Raw genomic sequence first — 26,269 nt, 5'->3', positions numbered from 1 at the left:
CAATGATCCCTAACCAGAAGCAATCAACTTAATCAAGTTCTCCACCAGGATAATATTTCTATCACAATATAATTAACTTTATAATGCCACAGAACCCTCAGAATTCTCTACTCTCATAGAGCTTGATTCCCTAATAAATACTGAAGTACTAGAGAAACATATCAAGATTGCAAATATGGCGATCTAGCTTGCTCCTTGAAAGAAATAATAACTCCCCCTATTGGTTGTCTTTCCACTTTAATCCAGAGTCACTAAGAAGAGTAGGATTTTCATACTATTCACTACATGCAGAATAGACCAAGCAACATGGTTCTTATGTGAAATAGAATTCAGTGCAACACAAAAGTTGTGTGCCAGACAAACATAAGTTCCTTGGGAAACAATATACAGCCAATGTGGATGATCTTTGACTACAGATCTGCATTAAATACCATTTAGCTGATGAGAAATCTTGGCCTCTGATCATCTGAGCTTGAATGGGATAATAACCCTAATTTATTGATATTTGCTATCAGATTGACCTATGAATCAGAGACCTCCAAGAGCCCTAGTCATCAATTGCCCTCCTCAGCCTTGCAAACTCTGACCTTGGCTTCCTTGATTGAATAACTGACCTATAATACAGACTTCCTCTACCACCTTCAACTTCTCCAAACATTATTGGTATTTCAAATGACTCATGCTGTCTCATGATTAGCCCAAAGTACAGCAGCCACAATTTAGTCACATTGACTTCCAATACGTGATCAGGCTTTCCATTTGTTTGTTTTCTTAGTAGTCTAGGAGCTAAAGGCAGCAGGCAGATAAGTTGCCTGGGATTGATGCAAGCAAACATAATAATCACCATCAAATTATTTGTTACCTGCCTGTCCTTATGACTTGAAGTAGAGCACAACATAACTAGTATTTTTCAGAAACCTAAATTTGGGTAGATTGACATCCAGATGAAGCATCAATTACTAATTACAAAGATGTTCTTTATCAATGTTGGAAGAAGACAGAGAGGTAATAAGGGCAGTTTATGTGTGTGGAGAGTTGAGGAGTATTGTAGAATAAAGGAAAGATGCCAAAGATTTTGGTTGCCTTAAAATAATTTAAATATATTAAATACTCTTTTCAAATTACTGACCTGCTTTAATCTGGACAGCTGTAGTTACGAGAGGGCAAACTTTCAATTGTGGTGAGCAATTTTGGTGATGTTGGGGGCCATTTCCCTGCCCCTTTCCTACCATGACATTCTAGGAGCTGCATGGCCTGCCTGTGCCTAAGAAAAATTATTGGCAAAGCTCAGTGGAAATACAGAGTCAGGATATCATATTTTACTGTAGCTGAATACATTCCTTTCCCTCCCCACATGCTCTGCTACTCCAGTAAAATTTTGAATTTTTAGGGAAATTACTTGAATTATTTTTACATTAAGATGCAGCTGGCTAAATAGTTCAGTTAGAATTAGTGGTGAATGAACTCCCCTTGGCATCATTCAAAATTGTCCTCAACATATAAAATGAAAGTATTTCTCTCTCTCGCCCCCCCCCCCCCCAAATGGAAATTGAAGACCTGGTTTAATTCTGTGTCATCTTCCAACCAAAAAGCTTCCCAAGGCATTTCACAAATGTCAACACAAAGGCACCATGTAAACATACAATAAAGAAAAGAATTATAAGGCTTCTAAACAGCATCATGTTTTACAGTTCTCTTGTTTTCAATTCTTTTGTTTTCTGAACTCCAGCTGTATTCTTAATGACACTATTGAGAACATACTAGGGCCGAAACCCCCATACCACAATTCTTCCAGATGCTGCAAATTTCCAGCCTTTCAGCAGCTGTGTTTTTCGAGCTTACTCTGCCACATTCTTCGCATCATCCAAATAGTATGTGTCGTAACAGAATCACTCCATCCAAGTAGTACATTAATTATTTTACTTTGGATAAATGAAATAGCAGTATAATTTCTGTGTCAGGAGCATTCCAGTCACACACAAAAAAATCCTTATGGCACATTCAGATAAAAACATCAGCACACATAAATATACTATAGACATGTGGATGCACTTTTTTAGGTGCCATGGAAGTTGGTGGTCCCTTCCTTTCTGTACGGTACCCAACCCCCCTCTCAACTTTGCACATATCCAAATGTCTGACATGAGTATTTTGTGCTTGGAGAGGAGGAGGAAGGATCTTGCAACTCTCCCCACTCTCATCCCCTAGTCAGATACTCAACGACTGCAGAAGTTCTGATATCCCAGAAGATCCCCACAGGCCTCAATCCTAATGTCAGCACTGGTATGTAGCTGTGGGTGAGCAGGACTTACAGAGGCAATTCAGGGTAAGAAGAAATGAGATGCACACTGAACAGAAGTATATCTAACTTTGACCCTCCCCTGGGAACTCAGAAAAATTGAATCATTATGGTTTAAATTGTTTCTTTCCTCGATTACCTCCCCACTGCTAGTTACTGGGAGGTTTTAAAACAGTGTGCAAGGAAGAGAGAATAACCTTCTATGCCTTGTCCAAAACAAGACTCATGTGCATATGTGTACATAAGTCACCAATAGAATATCATCCATAGTTTCCAGATTAATAGCTCCCTAGTACTTTGTGCCCTAGATTCTACGCGTCCCAGATGGTATTTTTAGTCTGCACACACAGAAAGGTAAATTCATGTTCTGACCAAAAGGAAACCTTGGGTACATGTCACAGAACTTCCAATGCCACTAAACATTATGCATTAGAGAGGTCTATACCATATCTGCAGGGGATATGTTCCTGGACTTACTGTGAAAACAAGAAACCACAGATAATAGCAAACTATTGAAATGAATGCCTTCAGATGAATCATATCATAGAATTCTGCTAGAGGACCTAGAAAATACCAAGAGAGAACATGTCCCAAACACTTCTAGGTCCTCCAGTGAACTTCTGTGGTCATCTTCAAGTACAGATGCACTAAGGAACCTAGAAAATGCCATGAAATAATGTTTCAGATATGGATACTGCTCTGTGGTTGTGGGAATTCCACTGTGTGTCAAGCCAGGTAATTATACATATATTGCTGCAATTTGTTCAACTACAAGGCAATACAATTTAGAGACCTGAAGAGCAACATCAATCTTCTCCTCTAACAGCTTCCATGTCCCATAAAAAAAATCCAATGCAAAGTAGAGTGATTGCCCATTGTAAGACAAGGATGTTTATATATTTTTTTTTCACTACTGCAAACAGTGACTAAATTATGGAGCATGGGTGTACCTAGGTTCATTCTTTAGAATAGCATTCCTGCTCTTTCCTCCTCCAGGGCTTTAAAATGGCTAGTTAGAGCCAAGTTACAATACAAGTAAACATCTGTTTCTTCAGATGAGAAGAAATCAATGTGCCGCTTTTTCTTATTTCTAGTTTAAGATGATGGGCAAACAATGAACCCCCAGGGGGGATTTCAGGGCACCCAACTCACAGATAAGCTGTATATATGGCCCTAATAACAGGACTTTGAACATTGTCTACTTGAATGCCATTTATATTTGAACTGGAGGGAGCATTATCTGAGTCCTTTTTTTAGTTGCATGATAAACTGCTTTGCAATAATCATTTTTCATATTATTTTTGAACAGTTCTTACCATTGTGTGTTGCCTATTTTGCATCCAAGGTTGTCAACTTAAGGACCAATGAGGTGGAAAGAGATGAAAGTGTTTAGTTTAGTTTACTGGATGACTATTATTATTATTATTATTATTATTATTATTATTATAGATTAAAGTAAACTTGACACAACATGGCAGGGCAATGATTTATTAACTGTATTGTAGCATTCACAACTGTATTGTTATGGCTTTTGTAATTGTTTGAAATAGCCAATATACGGATTCTGTAAATTTATTTATTAATTTATTTACTTACTTACTTACTTATTTACTTATTTATTTGCAGCATTTATACCCCGCCTTTCTCACCCCCAAGGAGGGACTCAGGGTGGCTTACAAACTATGGCAATAATTCAATGCGAGATTCAGACAATTACAATATCAGTAAAACACAATATTATAGAACTGTAAAAAAAATATGCATATCAATTGAAATAGTATCTATCTATCTACAACAGGAGGAAAAGGATTCATTAGTCATGGTCTACTTTCTTGTAAAATGAAAGTTAGGTATAAAAAGTCCAGGTATCAGTTTTTAGTACATTCTGTTGCATATCATAAAGAGGATGTGGGAAGCACCCCAGCACTTTTTTATCTGCACATCTCACCACTCTCCAGAGACCATCACAGTCAGCCTATGGATATGGAATTGAAAACCTCTGTCATCATTTTTACTGTTCTTATTTTGATCTCGCCTATACTCTTGGGCTCATCTTGATTCATGATAATAAGACTTTCCCTGGTGTTCTGTTAGTGACATACAACGGGAATCCTCTATGGCCATTTTGTACTATGTACCACCACAAATATGGTGTGTGTAGGAGTTTCCAACCAGGCCACAACCTCCATATACTTGTAAGCTGGCACTGGGGTCAATGGGGATCTGTTCCTCTTTCAACCAAGAAACAGCTGCCCAATGCTCATAATTCATCCTCACACAAGTGATCCCTAAAACAAGAAGAATATGTGACAGGGCTCATTTCTATATTGTTCCCACCTTTTCTATGAGTGATCTCCAGTTCAACAGAGAGGAAAATGTCTCTTGCAGAAAATTCCCCTAATGTTCATATCAAGTACATAGTTGCTTCTTAATTGGCAGGGGAATAAACCCTCATTAACCCCAGCAACTCTTTTTCAGTAAATAGGGTATAGATGACTATCATGACACATAGTCCCTAAACCAAGGGCTGCATAGGGATAATGGATGCATAGCAATTAGTAATACATTTACAAATTACAAATACATTTACAGATTTATTAATTAAATATATTTGCCAATTACAAATACATTTACTTAGATTACATATTTGTTACAGCCCAACAGGATTCTGACTGTACAGAGAAAATCACGGCTGTATATGCATCTTCTTGGTGGATGGACATATAATTGGGTGTCATCAGAATACTGATAGCATCCCACCCCATGCCTCTGGATGATCTCTCCCAGTGGTTTCATATAAATGTTAAAAAGCATAGAATGGCCCCTTGTAGGATGCCACATAACAGCTCTTTTTTGAAGACCAGAAATCCCCAAGCACTGGTGTTTCAGCTTCCCAAACTCTTCGGGTGTTCCAGAAGGATATCATGATCAATGGTATTAAACACCACTGAGAGATTCAGAAGCACCAGCAAGGACCCCCCCCCCCCCCCATTTTCAGTGCTAAAATGAAGATCATCAGCTAAGGCAACCATGGCAGTCTCAACTCTATATCTTGCTCTGAAGTCACTTTGGAATAGGTCAAGGAAATATTCTGCAGTTGTATACATAGTCTGTGTACAATATCACAATGGCATTCTATGCATATCTGCTCAGATGTAATTCTGACTTAAGTCACCAGAGGCCCAGACAAGAAAGTACAGGAGTGCTGCCTGAGGTTTTGGCTGTTCTCATGGCTCTGATATATGTACTCTACTAGGGTACTGAACTTTCATCTAAGGTTGGTTCATGTTGTTTTTCTCCAGCTTATTTCTGAATATCCGACAGCTTGACAAGTTAAAGCTGAATGGCTTTGTTCTTATAATCAAGATAATAAGCCCTAAAAATTGATAGATTTCACCACAATGGAAAATACCCATTAATTGTTGACATAATTGAGTCTTTACGGAGTAATTGCACACAATTATCATCTCCCTGCTGTCAGATTTATTTTAGTAATTGACTGCATCGCCTAGGAATTACAGACACAAACCTTGATTATTGGTTCAATTAACCTTAAAGCATCTTGTCTTTGCTTCAAGAGATGCTTTAGCTTCCCAGGCAGTTGTCAAACTTAGCAAGAATATTGCTCACTGATTCACATGGCCTTGGGGGTGTTTCAGGAACTCCACTTTAGCCTAATTATTTAATAATCCAAACTAGAGGTTGGGGGAAGCATTGTGAACAATAATTATTTTAACTTACCTCTTTTCTTCCTCCTTCCCAAAGTTTGATATAACATAAAATGTAGATCCTATAGTAAATGTCTCATTAACACCATTTCTTGAAAGAATTGTTAATACTGAAACCAATAAACCTCAACACTGCAAGAAATTTCTTTTAGTATCCACCATTTTGGCAAATGTACAGTAGGCCCTCAACATTTGTGGGTTTGACTTTTGTGGATTTGGTTATTCATAGGTTTGATTTAAATATTCTTTTTTATGTCTCAAGAGAAGAGACAAAAAACAAAAATGTTTTTGGATGTGAATTGTGTGAGGTCACACACTGGTTGTTTAAACCAAGAATAAAAAAAAACCTGGATGTATACAAGCTAAAAGGAGGGTAGATCCAACAAGTTCCTAGAAGATCTCTGGGCAGAGAATGATGCAAACTCGTGGTGGTGGCGGTGGTGGTAGTGGGTGGGAGGAAGCAAAATTATTTAGCAAGACTGAGTCAATCATTTCCAAGCCTTGTGGTTCATTCAGAAAAAACAAAATGCAAAGATACAAAATGGAGGACGCCTGGCTCAAGAGCAGTACGTGTGAAAAAGATCTTGGAGTCCTCGTGTACAACAAGTTAAACATGAGCCAACAATGTGATGTGGCGGCAAAAAAAGCTAATGGTATTTTGGCCTGCATCAATAGGAGCATAGTGTCTAGACCTAAGGAAGTAATGCTACCCCTCTATTTCGCTTTGGTTAGACCACACCTGGAATATTGTGTCCAATTCTGGGCACCACAATTCAAGAGAGATATTGACAAGCTGGAATGTGTCCAGAGGAGGGCGACTAAAATGATCAATGGTCTGGAGAACAAGCCCTATGAGGAGCGGCTTAGGGAACTGGGCATGTTTAGCCTGAAGAAGAGAAGGCTGAGAGGAGATATGATAGCCATGTATAAATATGTGAGAGGAAGCCACAGAGAGGAGGGAGCAAGCTTGTTTTCTGCATCCTTGCAGACTAGGACGTGGAACAATGGCTTCAAACTACAAGAGAGGAGATTCCATCTGAAGAACTTCCTGACTGTGAGAGCCGTTCAGCAGTGGAACTCTCTGCCCCGGAGTGTGGTGGAGACTCCTTCTTTGGAAGCTTTTAAGCAGAAGCTGGATGGCCATCTGTCAGGGGTGATTTGAATGCAATATTCCTGCTTCTTGGCAGGGGGTTGGACTGGATGGCCCATGAGGTCTCTTCCAACTCTTTGATTCTTTGATTCTATGATCCTACAGAAGAATTTGAAGGCTAATGTGAACACAGCTGAATTAAGAGATGAATGCGTTGAGTTTCTTACACAGTAAAAATTGTGTATTCCTTGCCTAAAGTGAATGACGATGGGAACTGAGCCAAATTCATATGGGATTGTATTCCACCTTTACAAGAAGTGGCCCCATCCTACCCATATATATGAAATCAATTTATCAAAAAAGCCCAGGTTACACATTTCACAATAAAAATCACTATGTACTTTGGCCTTTAATAATGTTGCCTTGTAATAATTTTAAGTATGTATATGTTTATGTGTTATCCCACCAGGTTGTCTGATGTAGCAGAGATCAAACCATCTAGTTGTGTGATGCTAACAACACCACAGAGAGAATAAAACCCTTTATTTAGAGACAGAGAGTACAGACCTAATAGGCTAACATTTTCTACCCTGTTGTGAAACTGGCATATTATCCATCATGTGATCAGTGGTCCAGAGCTCCATAGCGATGAGAACATGACATCCTTCAGATTGTTTTAGAAGATGCGTCGCTCTTCCCTGCCTGTGACTAGCTTCATAAAGATTTGGAATGTGCTCTCTCTCTCTCTCTCTCTCTCTCTCTCTCTCTTATGGGTATGTGTGAGCAAAATAGGAGTAGCATAATAAAGAGAACCATCACTTGACATGGGCAGAGGAAGAGAAAGATTTAGAGGTTTGCAGTGTGCAGATAGGCCCCACATCTTCCGAGAAATGGGATATATCTTCTTATGTCATAACAAGCTACAGGTAAAAAGCATGCGACCCCAACTCCACCCTGTGTGTTTTTTGTCTTAAAGGACTGTAGAAGTACAATGCATTTTACCACTTTCCTTCCATTTTTATTGCCTCCTTGCCACATAATTTTTTCGTCATTCATATGGGACATTTTCAACAACATTATTCCTATGGAACGGTTAAGATTGTATGATAGCTCACCTTATGAAATCTGAATTTTGTACCAAATGTCTTCATGTATCCCCTCAATCTATCTATCTATCTATCTATCTATCTATCTATCTATCTATCTATCTATATCTATCTATCTATCTATCTATCTATCTATCTATCTATCAATCAAACAAACACATAAATTGCAAAACTTTTTATAGTACTGTATTTTATGTATTAATCCCTTCATTCTTATCATTGCTTAACAACCTTCGGGGTGAGAAGGGCGGGGTAAAAGAACCCCAAATAATAATGAAACTTCTTACTTTCTTAAAATGAAAAAGTTGATTTCACTGCCTCAGACAGTATGGAGGTTCCTAATTCTGTTTATTACTTTGTTTTTGCTCTAAACAGGGCTCTAAAGGAGACCACAAGCTAGTCCTAACTAGAAAACACACATTGAATTAATTATTGAATGGCGATTCAACAATTAGTAAATCCACTTGTTTCAGTGGTCTATACTAATTAGAAAATGTAGGCCACTGCTCTATATTCCCTCTTTAAGGTCCCTTCCACACAGCCATATCCCACAATATCTGCTTTGAACTGGGTTATCTGACTCCACACTGGCATATATTCCAATTCAAAGCAAAAAAAAAAAAAAATGTGGGGTTTTATTCAGCTGTGTGGAAGGGGCCCAAGATAATCACGGAAGGGATTCCTTATACAGGAAGAGTGGTTTGAAAAGCTCTTGCTAAGTCTTAGTGCTCCACATATTTTCCATTGGATACTGAATAGAAATCCAACACCTATGAAGTAGTTGGTGGTTCTTAAGCCGGTGTCTCAAGGCACTGGCTGAAGTTTTAGGAAATTGTTTTGTGCACTTGTATGCCTTCCAGCAGGATTACAAATACAAATCTCAGGCAGAACAGAACCGGGAGGAACACAGTAGATCCATGGAGTTAGTCTCACTGTTAGTCCCCCTCCCTACCCACATTCCGTAAGGAATTAAAGATGTGGATGTTTCATTGTGCTTTCAACTGATGACTCCTATGATAAATGGCTTATATCATGACCTGAATCATGGCCTGATTCTGAAGTTCCTATATTACATTACTAAATATATCTTCCTTAAGTTTAAGTTGAATAGATCCTGTTAAATTGCTCTGTTTCCATGGTATTTCCTATGCTATTATACTTTTCTGTCCACCTTATTGAACTATGCTTTAAACTGCTCGCATAGTGGTCCTCTCCCCCCCCCCTCCAAAATTAGTCTGCTGTTGCTTTTGATGCTCTTTATTATTGTTACGCTGTTTTATGCTGTTTTAATTTGTTATGTCTCTGCTTTTAATTGTATTTTGCTTTGGGCTTGGCCCCATGTAAGCTGCCCTGAATCCCTTCAGGGAGATGGAGGCGGGGTAGAAAAATAAAGTTCTTCTTCTTCTCTTCTTCTGTTCCATTGCTGAAGCTCACAAACTTTCTTGTAGAAGCCCTGGGAGCAGTAATCGGAAGCTGCCTATGAGCTTTCCGCAAGGTCCAGCAGGAGAACAAGTCTTGGGAAAACTTTCTACATGTTCAGAGAGGGACATCCACATGCATAGGTGTTCCTTGCACATGTGGATGTGCTTTTACTGTGTGCAGTGTGGATTGGTATTCCCTTAGTGGGTTGGTATTCCCTTAGCTTCTACACAGCATCCAAAACCAACCTCTTGGTTTACTGTAAAGCCCTGAAATAACCTCACACAAGTGAGCAGGTAGGATCAGAGAAATATCTTTTAACTCTTTTCCCAAAATGCTCAAATATACTTTGGGGTCCTCTTCCTGGCTCTATATTTCTACATTATCTAATTGAGCAGTTTTTTTAAATTCATTTAGCTCTCATTCCTATTTCCCAAAGTATACTGTGATGATTTCCCTACCTGTTAGGCTAGGAAAAGCTCAGAAAAGCAGGCCTAGGAAGTTCAGCAGCCATTTTAGAAGGGTGCCTGGGGTCATCCAGCTTAGAATCTCATTTCCTGGAGGGGCGTGCTTAGGAGCAGCTTGGAGGGAAATGAGGAGAGTCTATGATTGGCTGGGAGAGAGTGGGAGGAGCTTAACTTGAGAAAAGAAAAGAAATGTCTTTAAGGAGACATTTTAAAACCTGACAGCTCAGATTGAGTCTGGGTGTCAAAGAAGAAACAGTTAGGGTTTGGTGTGAAGAAGAGAAGAGTAAGGGAAGCCTAAAGTTGGTCAGTTAGTCAGCAGAGTTAGTTAATGAGAAGACTTTAAAGCTATTGGGAAAGATAGCTGGTGGAGGAGCGAAGAGACAGATCCAAAAAGGAAAGGATTATCTGTGTGGAGTTTAGGAATACTAGGCAGAGAGGAATTCCTGTCAGTAGTTTCTGGAGAGAGAGAGGAGAGTTATTTGCAACTAAGTTTTGAACTGTTTTGAAGAAACCACGTGCATGGTGATTCTAAGGCACACCAGTCACCATGCCTAGACTTTTCTTGATGGAATTTGCTTGGGGGGGGGGGGGGTTAGAAACATTCTAGTTCTGATTAGCTTTTTTATGTCTCCCTCATTACATTGCTAGAATTTTTTAGGGAAAATTATTTTTTCATTCTCATCAATGAGGGCTGTGTCTGCACCACATCTTTTAGCTATATCCAGTTTTTACTTGTTTGGATCATATGGCTTCATTTTACATTCCTAATCTTGAATAATTGATTCATGGCTTTCTGTTGTCATTGATCCTCCTTTTTATGGTTTTTGTATGTCATGAAGCATGGAATAGTATCATGAATCCGAACCTCTATAACTTCCATACCTGAATGTGGCAAAAGCATCTTTATCCTCAGTCCAGTGAAGCACATGATTGTAAGGTTTTTCTCCCCAATCTGATAATAAGAAAAGTATAAATCTTATTATATCAGGAATATGAATAGTAATTGCAGCCTTTCAAATGCCCTTGAGGTCTCCCTGGAAATGTAATCCCTTTCCAAGCTACATTTATAACATCCCGAATGGGATATTTATCTGATGAAGGTGGTGATGTTATCAGGAAATGTACTCTAAGATACAAAAGAGGCTCCTTATAGGGTTTGACCACAGGAGCATGAGGGTAATGTCTTATGTTTCTCTTGCTTCATATAAGATTTTAGCCATTGAGATTTTTTTTCTAGAAAATGTTTTTAAATTACAGTTCTATCCAAATGTTACTGCTATTGTTAGCTGGTAATCTTTATGGTCTTTAGTATATGTGAACACTGTAGTTGCTTAACACTGAATTTCAATTTAATCTCTCCCCCCGCTCCCATTCTCCAGTGAGTAGGCAGCAGCAGCTGTAATTGAAGGGGGTCCATTCCCCTACAACTAGCGAAACATCTGGCTGATGGTTCCAACTTCTCCCATGAGCAATCTCCATTAATATAGTCAGAAACAGAGTTCATGTCACAATTCTGTCTCACATCATAATCTGCTCATGCAAGGATGTTGCTTGGCTGCTTCCTGAGAGACAGGAAATAGAGTCCTTTCTCATTGATTGCAGTGATGGCTGCCCAATAAATGATGACTGGGTGGCTACATAGGGATTGTACATATGTAACTGTCATAATGGTTGTGTAAGATTCTGGGCTTTAGTAGTAACAGCAGTAGCGATTGTAGTTGTACAGGTTGAGCATGCCTTCTGAAATTCACAATACTCCAAAATCTAAAACTCTATCCGGGACTATCCTGAGGCAACTTAAAACCATAAATTACAAAGATGAGGTCAAAGCTTGAATCCCAGATGAATTAAATAAAATAAAACCACTCAGACCAAATCCTGGTCTAAGACTTTGAGACTGAATGGAATGGACAGTCTTGGTATAAATGGTGTGATTCAGGAACCTACCCCCCCCCCCCCGCCCTCAATATATTTCATATATTGCTAGTTAAGATGACATCAACATAAACTCTGATTTCTTTTCAGGGTTTTGATTATTACATCAACTCAAACTTTTATTAGCAAAGTTGAAATTCATGTAGAATGAAAATAGTTTTTTAAAAAACCAGACATATACATAGGCATGATACAAACAGCAAGTACATTCCAAACACATTTTGCTAAATTTTAATTAATTTCCACTAACATTGAGCTTGAAAAATAGTAGTATGAACCTAGTAAACATGTTCCCATCTTTTATTTTTCAGGAAGTTTTCTTTAAGTATATGCTTTGGCTCTGACCAACCCTGTGTAATATCTGAAAAATTACCAACGATTACAAATTTGGAGACTTGAAGTGATAAGGACAGTGCTTACATGTAAACAGGTTTTTAAAGTTTAAAATGTACAGACCTAAATCCAATTGCTTGTCCAACCTACAATTAAATCAATGGAATGTACTATTGAATTATCAACTTCCCATTGTTTCAATGGGTCTCCTTTGGGTTTCACAATTGGATTTAGGCTTCAATCAAATATTCACTTATTTAGGTATAAATCCCATTGAATTAGATCAACTTTGAAGTAAACATCTATAGAAATATAAATGGCAGATTGAAAATGAAGTTCTATTTGTTCTCATGCAGATGAACAAAACTCACTGTGTTCAATAATGTTATTGCCAGATAGAATTAATAGACATAATAATGTTAGTCCGGAGTATAATTTTGCAGAGGGATCTTGTAGAACTTCAGATAAATAAGTTAGTAGTGAAAGAACTTGTCTGTGTGGGTTAGTCTCAGGCATGTAGCCAGGGGGGGAGCTTGAGGGGCTTCAGCCCCCCCCCGAAATTCTCATGGTGTTTCGCGAAAAGGCCTTACTGGTGCATTATTTAAACTGTTATGTTTATTCATATCATGATCTTATCACCATACTCAATATATCCCATATGCATGGGGGTATTGGGGTAATGATACAAAAGGTTTGCTAGGCTAGACCCTCTTTCACTCAGACTCAGCCCCCCCCCCCGAAACTCAGCCCCCCCGAACCCCCCCCCCTGAAAAAAATTCAGCCCCTCCCGAAATGAAATCCTGGCTACGGGCCTGGTTAGTCTACACTAGCATGAAAACCCGAACACACTCTGAGTTGGCTGCTGACTGTGTTATGATGTCACTTATATTGAGTATTGATGGGTTAAATATTATCCTGGGTTAAGCCAATTTTGCCCCACTTCAGACCAAGCCGGGAGGTGCTCTGGAGTATCTTGTAGCTTTGTGGCAGTATGATTCAGACTAATCAACTGTCCACACAGGACATCACAATCATCACCTTTTCCCTGCACCTGTTCTGACATCAACTGAGGTCTGTAGCTGGTGTGGAGAGGTGAATGTTAAATACAGGGTGAGGTGAGAAGTCCAGTGGGGCCAACACAGTTAAACTGTGTGGATTCTAACCCACCACCACAGTTTGGGTTTGGGAGAGTGTATGTGGCCAACTCGGGACCAGTCTGGCTCATTTCTGCTCTGGACTGCCCCCAGGTTTACCAACCAGTATAAGCTTACTCTAAGTCGACTTCCTAAGATATGGATTTTTATGAAAGCTTATGTTGCCATCTTTCTCTCAATCACTTTGATACTGATTGCTAGATAGACTTGCATGCAATTGCTGTATACAATTGAAGTAATGAGACCAACATTACAAATAGAGAGTAAAAGCATTAGTTGGCATCCTGTTCAGTCAATAATCAAAGCCCTTCCCTGAGCCCACAATATAAGTCTAGCATCTCTGCCAATTGAGAGTTTTCAGAAGTGCTAAGGAATGAAGTATTGAGTGACAATGCTTCCAGCCTTCTACAGGCAGTGATATGCATTGTGACAGCTCCAGAGTTCTTTACCTTGGTGTTGGAAGAGAGCTGGAAGCTCCTTCACTCAGCAAACACCCACTGACAAAGGCACCAGCCTTATACATTAGGTTTGAGAGTGGAAGTTGGGCTCAAGATGTAATCATCGGGACAGAATTGTGACTATATCTAAAGTTGTGGGGTATTTGCTCCCTGTTTTAGGGCCTTGCTCTCCTCTTTAATAAATGGAAAATTTAACATGAATATAATAATTTTGTTTGCATCTTTTACAGTTTCTCTATGACAGCGGGATATTATCCCATAAACAAAGCTCTAAAATAAATGTAGTGTTGAAAATCTTAAATATGACCTACTGTATTCTCCTACTGATAATGGGAATATGCTCTTATTTAAATGAATCTAATATAATCTTTATAAATGTAATGAAATGAAATAAATTTACAGATTCATCTCCTCTTTTAGCAACTTATTTCTAAAATACTGAGTCTCATTCCAACTGTTTAAGCCAAAATTCAGAAGTTATTGGGTTCTATCTCTGAGCTTACGGCTATGATCTGTTGAGACATACAATTCAGTAAGGTTTGGTGCGGGGGGGAGGGGGGGGGACAGCTGATCTCCATCTCTGCTTTAAATCCATTCAAGTATCACTTTATTTGTTTAGGTCAATTCTCACGGTCCTATTAATATATTGAATTCATAATGAGTGACTTTTCATGGTGAGTATGTTGTTCAAATGTGCATCATATGCTGTGTGCCAATCATAACACATCAGGACTTTAGGTTTCAATAGCAGCTCTCATTCTTAGAGAATGAATTGTCCCCCTTGAAATAGTGGTGGTACCATGTGTGCAATGTCCAAAACTGAAGTGAAACTGAAGCTTTGAACTGTAGACATGTATGAAAGAACCATGGAAGAAAAAAATGTGACACAACAAGATGATGAATGTGCAAAGTCATCTACTTTTTTCCTGCTGAACAGATTCTGAATAATTTGCAAATTTTGAAAATTCTGCTGATTCCACATCATGAAGAAATTCACAGATTGATCCAAATACAACTGTTTGGGAAACAGTAGCATTGTTTGTTGACAGAACAACTAATGAAGACTTGCCTGGCAATAAGCCGCTTCAGATGCTGGGTACAAGGACATTCGGAACCCTATGTCAAAAACGCCACAAGGTGATGGTACAGGCAGAAATGATGCTCTGTAAGCACCATGTGGGAAGGTTAGACAAAATGCCTGCAAGTTCTATATGTTTTTGAACTGCAATTCCTATCAGGCCAAACCAACATCATCCATAGTGAGGGATCTTTGAAGATGCATTCCAACAACATTTGGAAGGTTGCCATTTCCCTACCCAGAAGTGTGAGTTTTGACATGATGTTGTTGCATTATGGTAAAATAGCATCTCCTTTGTTTGTGCTGATATCTTGCTATTATAGCCTTCTTCCCAAAGTAGAGGCAAAAGAAAAAAGCTGATGGCCTGTCATAATATCACTTGATGAATCACAAGGCTGGCTTTTCCTTTATTCTTGTCTTTAATGTGCTCCTACTTTTATCAGCTCACCCTATACAGTCTCACTTTAAATGCTAAAGTGATCTTAAAGGTAAGGTAAAGGTAGTCCTGACATTAAGTCCAGTCATGTCTGACTCTGGGGGTTGATGCTCATCTCCATTTCTAAGCCGAAGAGCCAGCGTTGTCCGTAGACACCTCCAAGGTCATGTGGCCGGCATGACTGCATGGAGTGCCGTTACCTTCCCGCCGGAGCAGTACCTATTGATCTACTCACATTTGCATGTTTTCAAACTGCTAGGTTGGCAGAAGCTAGGGCTGACAGCGGAAGCTCACGCCGCTCCCCGGAATCAAACCTGCGACCTTTCGAACAACAAGCTCAGCAGCTAGGTGCTTTAACCCACTGCGCCACCGGGGGCTCCCAAAGTTATCTTAGAACTTGCTAATAGCAAACATTGGCTGCCCAATGCAATGTTAGAACCTGCCCAATATATTTTGCTGCCTGAGGTGTGGCAACAAACAATGTTCGTTCCCCAAGTCAAGATGCAAGTGTCCAAAATCAGCTAAGGCCATGTCTACATGACCAAAATAGTCATGACTCAGCTGCTGAGGGGAGTCAGGATCACGCACAGCTGGATCCACAGCAGAGTCACTGCACCCAGCCATTAATGTATTTATATGATTTTAATTGTTCTAGCTGCCTTAACAGACTCATTACGTGCTGTTTCAAGCTTTACCTGAGTACCATTTAGCCTACCTTGACAATTCTCCACACAGATCTGTGTGTGAAGATAGTCAGGAAGGACCCTGTTAATATATTTGAAACATGCATGTATGAACCAGCCCTTTGACAGAAGTGTCTGGAAAATTTAAATGCACTTGGCCCTTCACAGTTTCAGGTTTAATTTGGGTGGATTTGATTAATATGGTCTCTCTAGGGAATCTCTAACACGACCATCAGAAATTGACCAAAGAGCTGTGATGGAGGACCTAGAAATTCATAGAAAGACGTTCTCTTAGGTTAAATAGTAGCATTTTAAATTCACTTTTTATCATTTTCACAGGGGCCCCATGCTAGTAAACCCTGCAAAAGTAAATGACCTACCATACAATATCGGTTTATCAGTTCAGTATATAATGTTGCAAATATTGTTGGATTTTTACACTTCCAAATATGATCTGGCATTGTTTTTGTAATGATAATACTGCTGTCACATTAAACTCACAAGTAATGAATAAACAAAACATTTGTTTCATTTTTTAGTTTCCTGGTTGGACACTGCTATTTGTATGGTAAAACATTATTTGTTTTCATAGCTTGTATCTTAAAAATAACGTTGAAATTACATGTTGTTCTCAGACATTAGCATATCATCTCAAATCAAAGACACCAGCCTTTTTTTTTAAAAAAAAATGAAAATTACTATTCATTAATAGTCAAGTAATATGCATCTAACAAGTGAAAGCAGATTTTAAAGTCTGCGTTGCAGATTTTTGGCTTTTTTTTGGGGGGGGGGGGTAAACTTTAGTATGTTAAGGTTCCAACTGTAAAGTACTCAAAAGCAATGAAACTAGAACATGAGATGATCTTACAACATTGTCAAAATCATTTTTAGGATGCCACATACTGCCATTTTAATGTGATGATCAAAATGGTAAATATTGGTTTAGATTCTTAAGAAAAAACGTCTGGTCTAGGTGTAGATTATGGAACCTAGGTTTTGATCTAGGACATAAACTAGTGGTGGTTCATATGGAACCAGATAACAAGTCTCTAGAGGTTGCAAAATCTGTTACCAGATAACAATACTCCTAGACTACAATTAATTTTCCATGGTGGGGTATGCCATGTTTACTCTCCCATTCAACAGAAGCATTTCAGGGAAGGGGGTGGTTTAGAAAACTGCCCTGTAAATGCTAGTTCATGGGGTACAACAGGCATGGGTAAAGTGTAGCACAGTGAATGTGAACTCCTTTAGCTCAGACTTCTCTTGGTAGCTCCCATGAACAGTGATTCATCTCTGAAACAAGCCACAGATTATTCCTGCATTGTTTAATAGAAAGAAAGTTTTGAGGTTTTTTTTTTTTTTCCAAAATGTGAAATCAATTCCTGGACACTTGTATGAGGCTCCCAGGAGGTACATGGGCAGAAAATCTTCCCCAACCACAAGTGTGTCCAGAGTGTTTTCATGCTTTCTCCACTGTTCCATGAACCCTAAGCTAGACTTTATGGAGTATCAACTCGAGCCTTGGAAATGCAAGTAGTGGCTACTGGATACATTATGGACAACAAGGTTGTGTGGATTGTACAGCATGGTTTTTGGAAATCAGATCTCTCAACAGAGCACGGATTCCAATTTTTACAAAAGTTCTAGCCTGATCAGTGAAATAGTGTCAGAAAATGTATGGTACTAAGATTTCTAATCCAATTGTGTACCCAAAAACTGATCACAGAAAGACACTGTTGTTTTCAGGTTTTGTGATGCTCAAGCTGCCCTCCACAGGCAGCAGTACATATTCAGGCATTCTTATTCTTTGAATCCAGGGAGAGTGTGGATGAGCTCCCCTCTATCAGTTCCAACTCCTCATGCGAGGACATGAGAGAAGCCTCCCACAAAAATGGTAAAACATCAAAAACATCTGGGTGTCCCCGGGCAACGTCCTTGCAGACGGCCAATTCTCTCACACCAGAAGTGACTTGCAGTTTCTCAAGTTGCTTCTGACACGACAAAAAAAAATCATTTGAGTCCAACCTGTACCATTCTTCAGAAGAGGTAAAGTTAGTGGCGAGTACTCCTCCTTTGTTTGCTTATTAAATTTATATCCTAGCTTTCTGTCAAAATAATGGTACTCAAGATGGCTACCTCTTGCTCTCAGTACTATCCAGATGCTGAAGACAGGTAAGCAAGGGCATGGCAGTGCACCCATGCAAGAATATGGGTACTATAATTGCCAATTTCACATGTATCCCACATGCTGTGAATCTTGTTAAGTGTTTTCCACTCAGGTATCAAATATCTTCTGTGGTGTAACTAAAAAGCTAGTTGGTTTCCCATACATTCTACCATATAGTCTTACAAATGGAAGCTAGTTTATGCCATGATTTGTATCAAATGAGTTCTTAAGCTACTTTAGAGAAGGCACATGTTATGCTGGCTCAGATACTGAATATACACAAGGAAAATATGAACTGCTGCATCTCTGCATCAAGTTAAAATTTTAGCAGCTTTGTATACTAGCACTGCTGAGTTGAAACATATTCCTCCATTCTGTGCCAGGATAGACAAACCTGAAAACCTTAATAAAATACCTCCTTAATAAACCCTAGCCAAAAATACACTGACTGTGTCTCTGAAATAATTAGGACTCTTATGTCTAGGGATCCTTTTTAACGTAAGCTTTAAAGATGTCTAGACTTAATTCCAATTGTTAGTCCTGAATAGAGTAAAGCCATTGAAAGTAAGTAAGTTAACATATCTGAATTCAATTGATTCGCTGAGTCTCTTATAGTTGGGAGTGACAATTTAGGTTTGTAGGTCTAATCCCCAGCTGAAATGTCTGGGACTAGCTCAGGATCATGGTTTGGCTCAACTGTATTCATAATAACATTAAAAGAGAACCAGAGTAGTATTAAGATTTATTTGTACATGCTCAGAATAAGAATGCATATGTGAGATTTGTTGATATTTGTCTATCAAATACTATGAAATAAGTCTGAATAGCAAATAAAAATGGGTTCACATAGAATACTGAGGTTACCCCAGGATTGTTTTTCATGCAACAGTTCCATTATCACTGCAATTAGCATGATGACTTTTGTGTATCACTCAATGAATATAGCTTCAGGAGACAGTTGTTTTACACACCAAAGACAGAATTCTGCTGGAATCAAAAAGTCATTTATAGGCCCTTTCGGTAATGGCATTTGCTTTGATTCAGCAGAAATCAAGCTGAGACTCAAAAGAATTTCAAAATATTCATGCTTGGGGATTTGAATGGGAATAACTTGTGGTGTTGGGTTCACGTGCTTTATATGGAAAATTCACCTTATGTATATAAAAAATCATAGAGACAAGAAAACAACAATTACTACTGAGCTGAAATGCCCTGTTCTATCAATTGTTATTTTACTGTAAAAGAAAAGGAATGTGGCTCACCTGAAAGAATTTGTATAAACATAATATGTACAAAAATTCACAAAAGGTATGCAGGCATATAGATATATACATGGGGTAGTGATGTCAATTTGTTTAAAAATAATCTATTTCTGCTTGTACTCAAGGACTCTATATCAGCTGCGTGCTTACCACAACCAGAAATAGAGTGTTATTGCAGCTGATTTCATAAAGAAAGAGTGCCAGCTAGTGGGCAAAAGAGAGAGAAGATTCAACCACTTTGTGATCACATTGTTGGCAGATAGAAAAATTGCATCTTGCAGCAATGGCCATCAAAACAGAATATAGATTTCAAAACCAACCAGGATGTTTTGGGTGAATATAAAAAGGGTGTGAAGCTTTTTCTTTTTCTTTTTGGGGGTGTTCTTTTGTGATTTGTCTAAAGTAATTGTAATAATGTATGCTGCTTTTTCTGTCTGGAACCTGATTTCTGTAATGATGTTACATGACATTTTTAGGGAATGTGGTTTGAAATGTATATACAGAAGCACAAAACATACAAGAAAGGGGAACTTTTTGTTCAAAGCTCAGTCTCCTGAGTAACAATGTTCCCAACAAGTTTTTAGAACATAGTGCATTTACCAGAATGTGTAGCACTTCATATTGTTTCTGACCAGTTTCTGGCCAATGAGAAACTTGTAGGTCACTGTTAGGACACTAGCAATTGCCATTACTGACAAGACATTTGGCAATGGAGCCTCGGCAAATCTTGGCATGCTATACCCTGCACTGTATATTTCCAAGAAAAGAAAACAAAAGGAAAGGAAAAAGAAAAGAAAAAAGAACATTATTTTGTCCCAAAATTCCTTCTGGGGTATGTTTTTAGGTCCCAATGGACCATTTTAGGTTTAAGAAAAGCCTTTTTTGAAAAACAACAGAAAGTGAGCAGAAGTCACTCCTGGTTCACATATTGTTTCAGAAAAAGTTCTCTTGTGGAATTAAATTGGCCTGAGAGATGTGGCCAAAAGTGGCAAAAAAGCCTCTCACACCCCATAGAAAGGATTTCAGATTTTTTTCTTTAAAAAAACTTCTTTGAAAACTTCTATTTTATTTGTGAGGGCTGCAAAACAACCCTATAAACTACATATGTTGTGCAGATTACACTTTATCCTCCATTGTACACAAAGAAAGACTAGAATAGATTTCATTAGATAACAGTCCCCAAAGTATTGGCTGCATTTTCCTATGGCTGAAATCTAGTGCTAGATTTTTGGCCAATTGATAGGACAAAAAGACATTTTCACCTAGTCTGCCTGAGAAGACTTCCACACTACCCAGAAATTTGCACTGGAGGGTTTTCAATGTGTGCGTGTTGGGAGAATAAGTGGAGGGGAAAATGCCCATTTCATAGTTTTGCTGAGAGAAACCATTCTATTAGGAAAGCACCTCTGCAGGATCCTGGTCTATGTATCCAAGATTTGATAGCACACTTTCGTTGTAGGATCACAGTAGGGAAACAATGCCCCATTACCAAAAACCAAGCTAAAATATTATCTATAATTCCAGTGTAAGTTGCCTGAGTGCTGTCACTGCTACATATATCTATAGGACTAACAATGGAAGATTTCAGGTCCCTATATACAAGTATATATAGCACTGAAGTAGTGGTGCTTTTGGTCAGGCCGAGTGGCATATGTCTTACCAAATTTTAGTTCTGAGACAGATTTTAATGAAATCACAATGCCTGTGTTTTGATAAATAAGAATTTCACAAATCAGCTTTGAAGTCAGATCCCTATTTCTAAATAGGCTGAATGCTGTGGTTTTGAACTTCTCTGCAGCCTACTTTTGACTCATATGATATTTGATGACTAGTAAAGATAAATATGGTGACTTGAAATGAATTATTCATGCTAATATTTTATGCATGGAGAGGAAAGGTTGCTGTAGAGCTCCCAATGCTTTCAACGGATGCTTTCTCCTTACATCCGGTGTAAGCGCCAATAAAGGAACCGTCTTCATTGAACATTCTGTGGTCTCCATCTCCATAATCCACCAAACTATCTGCACTCTCTGCAGTCTTAATGTCCATGTCAAGAGATCGCAAGCTTCCTTTTAGTGGTTTTTCATCACTGTCACTGAAAATGAAGGAAAATTTGTAAGAAGAAGCAACGTTTTTTATCACATAGTCAACAACAGGGAAAGTGTAACGAAGAAGAATCCTCACAATTACCTACACAGTGCATGACATGTGAAATAATTGATACACAACTTCTTTTTTTTCATTCTGTCATATGAGAATGAAAGAAAATTCAAATACACTTGAATTTCTTTCAAGTGTTTGGGCATATTCATGATTTTTTTTCACATTATAGAATTTTTTAAAAATCAAAGTTTTTTAAAAAAACAAAACAAAACAAAAACCTCACCAAAATCTTTTCCTGTTGCTAGTGCCAAAAATACTTATCTTTTCATTCTCACGCAGAGATACAAAAGCTTACAGTGTCTGCTAATCAAGTGGTGGGATTTCATCCCCCTGATTTTCCTTTCCATCAGCTCCCTTCCCCAAAGACGGGCAGAATTTGGGCAAGTGTGCGGAAGCTGGAAAACTTCAGAAAATAAAATACTATTTTGTTTGTCCTCCCCTTCATTTCTCAGTGCCCCAATATGTACCACTTGGAAATCCTTTGACTGGGGCATTGGCAGACTTAAAAGATGGGATTTTAATGACTGGCTTTACAAGATCCAGCCATAACAATGGAACACTATCATTTGTGGCACTTTCTTTGGGACAGGGGTTAGCAAATAATTATTTATTATTAGAGAAAGCTATTGATGAAAATAAATTTTTTAATCCCTACTGGAATAAAATCTTGATTTATCATTTGATTTATCATTTTAGTGGGTCCAGTTTAGTTAGGACTGGCAATTGTATTTAGTCTCTAGTAATATATATAGCAGAGCTTAGCTAAATGTTTTTAAATGACAATGTGTGGTAAGGAAAATTGGGAACTGCAGCCTAGCAACTTCTAGGGGTGGCACATTGTCCAACTGAATTTAGGTAGTCTTGATATTTGCTTTACAAAACTTTTGATTAGCCAAATTATTTGTAACTAGTGGCTTGTGTCTTTCCTGGGGGATTGTGGCGCAGCTGGCTGAGTGTCAGCTGCATTAAAGATCACTCTGACCAAAAGGTCATGAGTTCGAAGCCAGCCCGGGCTGGAGTGGGTGTCCAGCCATTGTGTAGCCCATTGTCGACCTTTGCAACCCGAAAGACAGTTGCATCTGTCAAGTAGGAAAAAAAGGGACCACCTTGTGTGGGAGGCTAAATTTAACTAATTTATGAGGCCATAAAGAAAGAAGACTCCGGGGAATGTGGAATGCGGAAGAACTTCATCGGTGTCATTGATGGACGATGAAAAGCAGCAGCTCCCCTGGCGGCCAGAAAAAAGTTAAATAGCCTTTGTGTGTTAAATGTTGTTTGTCAAACTGGCATTGAATGTTTGCCATATATGTGTTTACTGTAATCCGCCCTGAGTCCCCTGCGGGGTGAGAAGGGCGGAATATAAGAACTGTAAATAAAATAAATAAATAAATATAGCTATGATGTCAATGTTAGATTTGTCTCAAAGTCATTACCTATGCTTGAAGATGGAAGCATTAAATGCTTCTGTTACAAGATTATTGACTTCTGAAAATAAGTGAACTTGTTCAAATGGATAAAGTTATTATGTTAATTAAGGAGAAACCCTGAACTCGCTTTAAGAAAGACCGGGGCCCAGTTATTTTGGTCCTCCAAATAAAAAATGGAGCCAAATCTATATCACTGGTCTTTTGGACTAGAGGTCTGTTACTATATGAGAAAGGATTTACCAATGGTTCTTTTTCATGTATGTAGAAAACTGAGATAATATAAACACCAGACAGAGAATGTAAAGTAATAAAATAGATTACTTGCAATTTGTAGTTATAGGGATTTTTTTTATGTTTAGGGTAGTATTATTCTATAAAAAGTGTTTTTAATCTTTTGTTTTTGAAGTTGTTTTGTTTTTGTGTTTTTGTATGTATGTATGTATGTATGTATGTATGTGTATTTGCATCTCTCCCAGCCTGACTAACCCCGTTTCCCCTTCCAACCCACATTAAAAGTCAGGTAGCTGCACCAAATTAAAAAATTCTCCCAGGCTAGCAAGTGCAGCAAGGAAGAACAATGCATCCAGCTACCTTCCACAAGTGGCTCACTGGAATGGTGCCTACAGCATCCTCCATACCAATGCTACAGAATGTAGTTGTTGCAGCTGCCTGGTTTTTAAGGTAGGCTCCCTAGATGTGTGCCTTATGCCATTCTATGCACTGAGACAGGTCAAACCACTCTTTAAACCTTGGCATGGATGAGAGCTATAAAATTGTGGCTGCATATACATTTTCGAGCAGACCTCAATAGCTATATTCCATCTCTGTTATCAGATCATTTTATTTCTGAATTGTATTATTTGATTCTCAGAAAATTGGCCTGTCTTTGGAAGCACTTTTAATACTCACAAATGTGTAAGCCTGCAAGTCAGTAAAGAGCAGACCTTTGGATCTTGACTTCAATCTGACTCTTGCAACAAAGACAACTTGTTCCCCTACCATATCATTAATTCCATGTGAATGTGGAGTCATAGCAGCATATTTTTGCATTTTGATTAATCCCACCCAGAGGAGAGCTTTGGTGACTGCAAAATGTAATGTGTTGCCATCAGCTCTTCTGGATGGGAGATATCAAAAAGTGGAACATTCCAAAAGGGTATGTTCTGGTGACTTAGTCTCTGTTAAAATATTTCATCATTCTTTGTTTGTCTGCCCCAAATATGATAATATACAGATGAAATACAGAAATTTCATTTTTCACAATGTTCTCAGTAACAAGGGTATTATTAAAAATCTGATCCATTCATTTGTGGGAATGTTGCAAATTTTATTCTTGATATTAGTAACTTTTAAATATGCTTTCTTTTTATCTGAGATTTCCTCTTGTTGTATATACTTGTTGTATGCCAATCTTGTTGTATGCCAATAAAGACTGTGTATATGGGAGTTGCCTAGTTTTTATGGTAGGTCTTAAGGGGCATTTATGGTTTTGGCAATGTATGGCAATCTCAAGCATAAATAGCATTACTGACGATGTTACAACATCATAAATAATGAAGAGGATGCCAGCAATCATTTTGCTCTTTCAGTTCCAGGGTGACATTTTCCCATTGGTAATATCCCCTTGCCTACATGTCATTAGTTTTATTATAAAGGCCTTCTCTTCTGCACCGTGGTCTTGCCTCCCTCTCTTTGCATTTGCCAGAGGAACAGGCATCCATACCTCTTTGGGAGGAGGGTGCCCCCTGCCTTGTCAGATGGCCTTCCCCACAGGAAGTCTGCTTGGGTGATACACAGTAACTTACAATTAGGCGTGCTTGCTGTTGACAGGTTTCATTACATTTTAAATGTCAAAAATAGCAAAACATCTTTTCTTGCAAGTAGGAGAAAAGAACCTGTCCAAAACCTCAAGGTCAAATGTCCACTCCCATATTGGGAGGTGAAAGTAACTATGTTGACAGCAAATAATTGATAATTCAGATCTGGATCACTAACAGTAGATAATCTGGAAGCATAATATATTATACTAGATAATTATCCGACAGAGAAATCTTGCATTTTGATGATGTTAATTAGGAAAGAAATGCCAACACAGAAGGTATGAGAGGATCAAGTTAATTTGGGAGGTATGTATGGAGACAGATTTCAAGGATCTAGCTGAGTAAGGAAAGGTAAGGTATTACTCATGTCAGAAGTATGGTCAAGACAAGGTAAGCTCACCTGAATGATGTAGCCTGAATAACTTGCTTACCTTTCTAATTATCTGCCTCATTAGAAAGCATTAAAATTAAATATATATTAATTTATGCAGGACTTATTATTTTTATCTATTAGGACATTGTTTGGATGTAGCCACAAAGTTCTGTCTCTTGATTTGTAACACTGAATAAATCTTTCAAATGATTCAATGAGCTGAAGGCACACAACAATAATGGGAAATGTCCCATTGCATAGGTGGCATATCTGTCTACTTTATAGAAAACAACAAAGTAGGAACTTAATAAGAAAATCAAATGTTCTTCTATGTACTGCAGTACATAAAAATGTCAATAGGATTTGTCTATTGGATAACTGAACAAAATGTCCAATCTCAGCATGAAATCAATATTATAATATTTAGAATATTCTAGACAAGAAACATATCAAAACCAAGTGCCATTTCCTCCAGCAATTCTCTAACAATAAAATGTGTGTGAACGTCAGTATTCTAATATATTTAAATATCATTACATGATCCCATGAGATTTGCTCTGAAAATAGCAAATTATTTTTGCTCCTAGTGCTCCTACTAAAAAGGCATTCCATGAAATAGTTTATGGTAATCCTTCATCATTATGAAGAACAGCAAGTCCTACTAACCTATATTCACCAAAGATTTCATCTTTTATGGATTGTCCTTCAGGATCTGGATGTAAGTCTTCTTTTTCTTTCACTGCATATACATAAAAAAACGTTTTTTTCACAATGTTTAACATTTTTTTAAAAAAAATATGAATGATCATTGGAGAAGTGGCAATGAAATAAGTATGAATCCCAAGAAATACAATTTTCAAAAAATACA

General features: G+C 38.2%; 1 protein-coding gene across 5 annotated transcripts in view; it reads right to left on the bottom strand.

The window, feature by feature from the left end:
- Positions 1-18,252: 18,252 nt before the first annotated feature.
- CHL1 (cell adhesion molecule L1 like) overlaps positions 18,253-26,269 on the bottom strand; it is a 296,469-nt gene continuing 288,452 nt past the window's right edge. For all 5 annotated transcript variants that reach the window (XM_060766330.2, XM_067463473.1, XM_060766329.2 and 2 more), the window contains 2 exons: positions 26,068-26,140; positions 18,253-21,713 (listed from right to left, as the gene is read on the bottom strand). In XM_060766330.2, coding sequence (XP_060622313.2) covers positions 21,497-21,713; positions 26,068-26,140 — 290 coding nt within the window. In that variant the 3' untranslated portion in view covers positions 18,253-21,496. The remainder of the gene's footprint in view (positions 21,714-26,067; positions 26,141-26,269) is intronic.

Source organism: Anolis sagrei, chromosome 2 (genome assembly GCF_037176765.1).
Source record: "Anolis sagrei isolate rAnoSag1 chromosome 2, rAnoSag1.mat, whole genome shotgun sequence".
Lineage (NCBI taxonomy): Eukaryota > Metazoa > Chordata > Lepidosauria > Squamata > Dactyloidae > Anolis > Anolis sagrei.
The sequence above is the reverse complement of the archived record's forward strand: the minus strand, read 5'-3'. Positions and strand labels throughout refer to the sequence as shown.